This window comes from Netta rufina (genome assembly GCF_964035555.1).
Source record: "Netta rufina genome assembly, chromosome: Z".
Lineage (NCBI taxonomy): Eukaryota > Metazoa > Chordata > Aves > Anseriformes > Anatidae > Netta > Netta rufina.
The window spans coordinates 78817240-78823669 of NC_140126.1; the positions used below are offsets into that span (position 1 = coordinate 78817240).

Genomic DNA, 6430 nt, shown 5'->3' on the forward strand with positions numbered 1-6430 from the left:
AAAGGAGAAAATAGTAATGTCTGAGTTTATGTCTGAAAGTCCTTCCTGAACATATGGACAAATCAGGGTCACAAAGCTACTCAGCATAAAGATGAAGGATAACTTTGGAAAGCAAACCTTAGCTTTGCTTTGCTGGTGAAGATAAAGTTAGTCTGAACACTGGAATTTGGGACAGCATGTGGCTAAGGTCTGCCCTCCCTTCCCCCGTTAGAACCACGGTCGCAAAGATGCCTCAGCTGGTTACTAGCAGGGTGGCCCCAGCAGAGTGCTACCAAAAGATCTGCCCTTCTGAGCCGATGTAAAACGCGGTCACCCCGTTTCCTTGCGGAGTGTTTGAGCCATCGCCCTTTTTCCCTCAGCCTCCGACAGCAGCGTAAATCTCCACACTCGGAGAGCTCTGCTTCCAGTTGCTCCCGTCGGGAAGTTTCGGGTACGGGATCGGACGACCCCTCCCACGCCTCGTTCTGCGCGCGGTCACCATCTGCGTGCTCGGAATCACCGCGCAGCCAGACGAACCACGCGCGCTTCGCGTCGGCGTCCCCCACGGCGCGTTTTGCTGCCTTGAGGAGCAGAAACCACACAACTAAGAGGATGCTCGCGCTGCCGCGAGGATTCCGAATCTCACATTTTCGCCGTTTTTGTTTATTCCTTCTCTTTTTTTTTCTTTACGCAGAGCACGCCCGGGGCCCTTCCTCCCGGCCCCGCCTCCCGGCCGCGCCCCCGCGTCGCGCCGCCGCGTCAGGCGTCGCGCGCCCCGCGTCACACGGCGGCGGCGGCGGCGGCGGCGCGCGCGGACGGCGGAGGCCGCGGGGCCGGGAGCGGGGCCGCGCCCCCCAGGGCCCGGCATGGCGGCGGGCACGCGCGCAGGTGGGCGGCGGGGCGGGCAGGGCCGGGCCGGGCCGGGCCGGGCCGGGCCCCGCCGGGAGCCGCCGCCGCGCCGCCGGCCTGACCTTGGGCAGGGCCCGCGCCGGCCCCGCCGCCGGGCGCCGCGGAGCTCGGGGCCCCCGCGGGGGGGGGCGCTGAGGCGGGGCCGGGGCGCGGGGCTGCGGCGGGGGCGCGGGGGGAGGGTTCGTGCCCGGGGCGCGGGGTGTGGGCAGGGCGGCGAGCGGCGAGGTTGGGCGCTGGGGACGCGCCGGGCCCGGCGGGTGGTCGGGCTGCGTAACCGCGTCGGTCGTTTACGCTTAAAAATCACTTCACGACGTCGCTTCGGTTCGTTTTCAATGCAAAGGACCGCGTTTTTCTCTGGAAAAGCAGCGTCGGGTGCCCAGTGCGTTTCTTCTGCGCTCTGTCTGAAGCACAGCAGGGAGGTGGGTGCGCTGAAGTCGCTCTCCGGGGGGACAGGGCGGTGGAGGCGGCAGGCACCTGCAGGTCTGAGTCCTGCGGCAGGGAGCGTGGTGTCGAAAAGCATTGCGTGAGCGCCCTGCAGGGCGAGGGGGACTGCCTGCGCGCTAACAGGGCGTTGTGACAGAGCCATGGATTTGTACGTATTGCCAGTGCGGTTGATCCGTACCTCCTACATCTCTTTTATTGGTTTCTTCTGAGGGGAAAAATTAATGTCTTGGGCACACGCACTTGCCGTCACTGTAACCAGCTAGTTGTGAAAGGACTTTTGAGTAGTACTGTTAGCATGGTGCTGGTCTCAGTGACGCTTTTCCACACTGCAGTAGTAAATCTGCATGCCCCACTGCTCCCCTTCCAGCGGAGGAGTGACAGAGACTGGGTTAGGTGCAGGTGTGGCTGCTTTAGTGCATAGAATCATTCACATTGGAAAAGACCTCTAAGATCATCCAGCCCAGTCTTTAACGTAGTACTGACAAGTCTTCCACTGACCCACACTAATAAGTCCTACATCTGCACATCCCTTGAAGATCACAAGGGATGGTGACTCAAAACCTTCCTGGGCAGCCTGTTCCAATGCTGCATCACCCCTTCGGTAAAGAAATTCCTCCTAATATCTAACCTAAACCTCCGCTGGCAGAACTTGAGGTCATTTTCCCTCATCTTACTGCTTGGTGCTTGGGAGAGGAGCCTGATCCCCACCTCATTACAACCTCCTTTAAGGTAATTATAAAGTACAACATCTCCCCCGAACCTCCTTTTCTCCAAGCTAAACAACTGCAGCTCCCTCAGCTGCTCCTCACAAGTCTTGTTCTCTAGAGCCTTCACCAGCCTCGTTGCCCTTCTCTGGATACCCTTCAGCACCTCAATGCCCCTCCTGTGGGGAGGGGCCCCAAACTGAATGCAGCATTCAAGGTGCAGCCTCACCAGAGCTGAGTACAGGGCGACAAACACTTCCCTAGCCCTGCTGGCCATGCCATTTCCGATACAAGCCAGGATGCTGTTGACCCTCTTGGCCACCTGGGCACACTGCTGGCTCTTTGTTAGATGTCTATCAACCGATAGCCCAGGTCCATTTCTGCCAGGCAGCTCTGCAGCCACTCTTCCCCCACCTGTACCATGGCATGGGGATGATGTGACACCACTCTGAATCACTCTTAATTTGTGATCGCTGTGCCCAAGATGGACTCCAGCCTTCACATCCCCCAAAAGTCCTATTCTGGTGACAAGCAAAAGATGCCTTCCCTAGGTGGCTCACTCCCCAGTTGTGTCACCATTTATCTTCCACGCACTCCAGAAACCTCCTAGGCTGTTTCCTCTCTGCTGTGTTGTATTTCCAGCTGAGATCTGGGAAGTTGAAGTCACCCTTGAGAACAAGGGCTAGCGATTGTGAGACTTCTCTCAGTTGTTTGTAGAATGTTTTGTCTGCCTCTTCATCCTGGGTGGGTGGTCAGTAACAGAATCCCACCATGACATCTGCTTCGCTGGCCTTCTTCCTGATTCATACCTACAATCACTCAACCCTGTTGTCACTCCTTTTGAGCTCTAGGCAATCAAAACACTCCCTATAATGTACAGGGCTACCCCCCCTCCTCTCCTTCTCAGCCTATCCTTTCTGAATATTCTCTAGCCATACACTGCGTCACTCCACACTGGGGTGTGAGCCATCCCTCCTTGTTTCAGTGATGGCACCTATGTCATAGTTTTCCCACTGCAGTGCAGGTTCCAGCTCCTCTTGTTTGTTGCCCATGCTGAGTGCATGAAGGGTTCATATCTCAGTTTTTGCCTCCCAATTTGTTTCTGTTTTACTTAGAAAATTTACAGGGAGAAAAAACTGCGTTTATTGAGGCCTATGAGACTTGTGTAGAAAACAGCGCAGCATCGGACAGATCTGCATTTACTGCTTTTCTCCTTCAAATTTTAAGGGCTTTTTTTTTCTGGCTGTTTGAGTGTTACTGAGCTTGAGTGTCACTGAGTGTTGTTTGAGTAAACCACCAGCGTGAAAAGAAGCTGGGTCACCTGCAGCTTTGCTCATGTTTTTTCTTCTCTTTTTGATGCAGGAAAAGAGGACTGAGATATACAACAGTAAGAAAAACAGTATGATGGATTCAGAAGGTTTTGCCCCAGCAGATTCCAAGGAAGAGCTCAGCAGTGACATTGCAGATACCTCTGGTAAACATTACCTATGTGGCTACTGTGCAGCCTTCACAAATATAGCAGTTACTTTTCCCATCCAAAAGGTCCTCTTTCGACAGCAGTTGTATGGTTTGAAAACAAAGGATGCAGTACATCAGCTGCAGAAGGATGGAATGAGAAATCTCTACCGCGGCATCCTTCCTCCATTAATGCAGAAAACAACAACACTGGCTCTAATGTTTGGCTTGTACGAAGATTTCTCATCCTTGCTCCACAGCCACACAACCGCTCCTGAGCTCCTCACGCGCAGTATGGCAGCCGTGCTTGCAGGGACTACAGAAGCTGTTCTTACACCTTTCGAGCGTGTTCAGACTTTGCTTCAGGACTACAAACACCACGATAAATTTACAAACACGTACCAGGCTTTCAAGGTACTGAAAGTGTATGGGATGAGAGAATATTATCGGGGATTGGTGCCTATTCTGCTCCGAAATGGACCGAGTAATGTACTCTTCTTCGGTCTGAGAGGACCTATTAAACAATGCCTGCCTGAAGCAACTTCTTACAGCACTCATTTGGTCAATGACTTCATTTGTGGAGGGCTGTTGGGTGCCATGCTGGGATTCTTGTTTTTTCCAGTGAACGTTGTCAAAGCTCGTATGCAAGCACAAATTGGTGGTGAATTTCAGTCCTTCTCAACAGTTTTTGTGAAGATCTGGCTGGAACGTGATAGAAAATTGATCAACCTTTTTAGAGGAGCTCATCTGAATTACCATCGCTCTGTCCTGTCCTGGGGCATAATCAATGCAACTTACGAATTCTTGCTAAAGCTGTTATGAAAACCACTTAATCTTCCTTCAGTCCTGCTGTTCATTTGGGTGTTGGCATGTTTGATGTCACTTAATCCCTGGGAACAGTTCCTGCATAGCGTAAAAGGTAATTCGTCTTGGCCTTCACTATATATGGAGTAAATGGTGATGCATCTAAACCTTGGTGCAATTATGACTAGCTTTTTAAAGTATTTATTTGCCATCAGGTGAATTTACCCATAATGAAACTACTAGACAAATGCAAGATACATGTAGAAAAGCAAACCAAAACCAAACTGTGTATCCAACGGGTTATTCCATATCAACTCCCAACAGTTTTCAACACTCCGTGTCTGAATGCGCTCCACTGTGCACGTTGTAGAACATGAAAATCAAGAAGGGTCTGATGAAAACTAACTCCCTTGCTTGATAAACTTCAAAATCTTCATTTAAGAACTATGTTTTCAAATGTTTTAGGGTCCGAAGTACTCAATATTGTTCAAAGCTAAATGAACAAATGCAGATGGGGATAACTAAGTTTTTGAATTTTATGCTTAAACTAAGCCTACGCAAACTTTTCTGCCAGCTGTTGTGATGCTTGGCTTTAACAGAACATTTCATTCAGCAGCGTAAAAGTAGTTACTGAATGTTGACTCCAGTGTAAGCTGACTCAAGTTCAAAGTGGGATTTGTGTGTATGTGTGTGTGCATGTGTGCACGCCTTCATGTGGAAAGGGAAAAGTGGAAGGAATGAAACAGAAACTATACTGAAGCTTTAAAGTGTCCTTCCTTGTTAAAATTCTTCTACTTGTAAATGTGGAGCTTGTTCTGTGCTTTTTTTTTTTTTTTTTTTTTTTTTTTTCATCACTTCTTTTTCTGTTGTTTTACAGCTGTGGGGCCAGAAAGAAGACGGCTCTTTTTGTAATGCTTGTGAAATAGATAAGCTTCCCATTGTTGTAGAAGTAGGTCAGGAACAGCTTTTCTGTACTTAAGGTATCTTGTCTTTTGCAAATTAATTTTATTTTTCATTTGGGCTATGAGTTAATTGATCACAAAAAGGTTGTTTTTTTTTTTTTTTTTACCTGAAAATTGGAGTTCCGTCTCCTTGATACGTACACTTAACAGTTCTGTAAGACAGAATTGTACTGCAGCACTGAGAAGATAAAATTCCTGGGTCATAACCCACATTGGTGAAGTCTGTGATTATAGTACAAGAAGATAACCAGAAGACAGACAAAGTTTGTGTGAGAAGCAGCTAAGTAGGAAAGATGCAGCACTTGGAGAAGTGTCAGAAGACTTCTGTAGGCACGTGCTGTTAAAGACTTACAGAAGTGTGCAGTATTGTGTGTCTTACAGGCTTGGAAGTTGAGATGTGTAAGACTACAGTCCTTAGGGAAAAGGACAGGAGAGGGATAAGCATGGTTATCATAAAGCAGGGGACGGTTCTAATGAAAAGCATTTGAGTCTCCTGGGCACTTTTTTTCATTAAACTATATTGAAAGCCACCATCAATTTCTGGAAGAGGGAGGGCAAGAAAGCTTTCAGAAACTTTCCCAAGTTGTTCTTTTCATAAACTTTGTAGTAGCTACTGCTTTTCTTGTTTGCTAGACTGTCTTAAAATACTGGTTTTAATCAGTGTGTTATGATTGTAATCATAATATACTCCGTAGCTTCACAGTCAAAAAGAACCTGGCACATTGCTATATCTGAATGTTGTGGTTATCTGCATTGAAATAAAATGTTTATTGAATGTTTGTTAGTGGCAGAATCTGATTTTTACCAGTGTATTGTTTTTTGTAATCACTCCTTGATGGAATAAAAGAAATGTATCCTGTTTGTCCTGTGGAAGATATTGCATGCTTCTCTAATGTTGCAGAATTTGAAGAGTTGAACTGAAGAGTTTAATGTCAGTCTGCCACTAATTGGTGGTTTTCACTACTGCAGCAAAAAACAATTGCACATCTGTTGCTGTCCCTACTTATGTGGCATGGTTCAATGAACATGGTGAAAGTGCATCATAGTAGAACTATGTTCAAGTGTAATCTTTGCTTTGTTTTATAAGTACTATCAGTTTTACAACACAAAGCAATTCTATGTTTAACAAATTACAGATCTTTCATGTGTAAGAGGAGAGATACTCATAAGGAG

The 6430-nt window shown here is 48.2% G+C and overlaps 1 protein-coding gene across 2 annotated transcripts; it reads left to right on the forward strand.

Annotated features, from left to right (window-relative positions):
- The first annotated feature begins 760 nt into the window (after window positions 1-760).
- On the forward strand, window positions 761-6116 carry SLC25A51 (solute carrier family 25 member 51). Of its 2 annotated transcripts, XR_014619298.1 has the most exons (3): window positions 761-867; window positions 3399-4410; window positions 5173-6116. XR_014619298.1 is itself a non-coding variant. In XM_084305060.1 (2 exons), exon 2 carries the CDS (start codon window positions 3438-3440, stop codon window positions 4311-4313), a length of 876 nt encoding a protein of 291 aa, XP_084161186.1. In that variant the 5' UTR covers window positions 761-867; window positions 3399-3437; the 3' UTR covers window positions 4314-5165. The 2 variants fall into 2 exon arrangements, 1 of the variants encoding a protein (XP_084161186.1); XM_084305060.1 differs by lacking the exon at window positions 5173-6116 and having other exon boundaries at window positions 3399-5165.
- The last annotated feature ends 314 nt before the right edge of the window (window positions 6117-6430 follow it).

Bases quoted from the DNA above. Each gene is read 5' to 3' on its own strand.
- SLC25A51 (XM_084305060.1), top strand. From the start codon at position 3,438: ATGATGGATTCAGAAGGTTTTGCCCCAGCAGATTCCAAGGAAGAGCTC.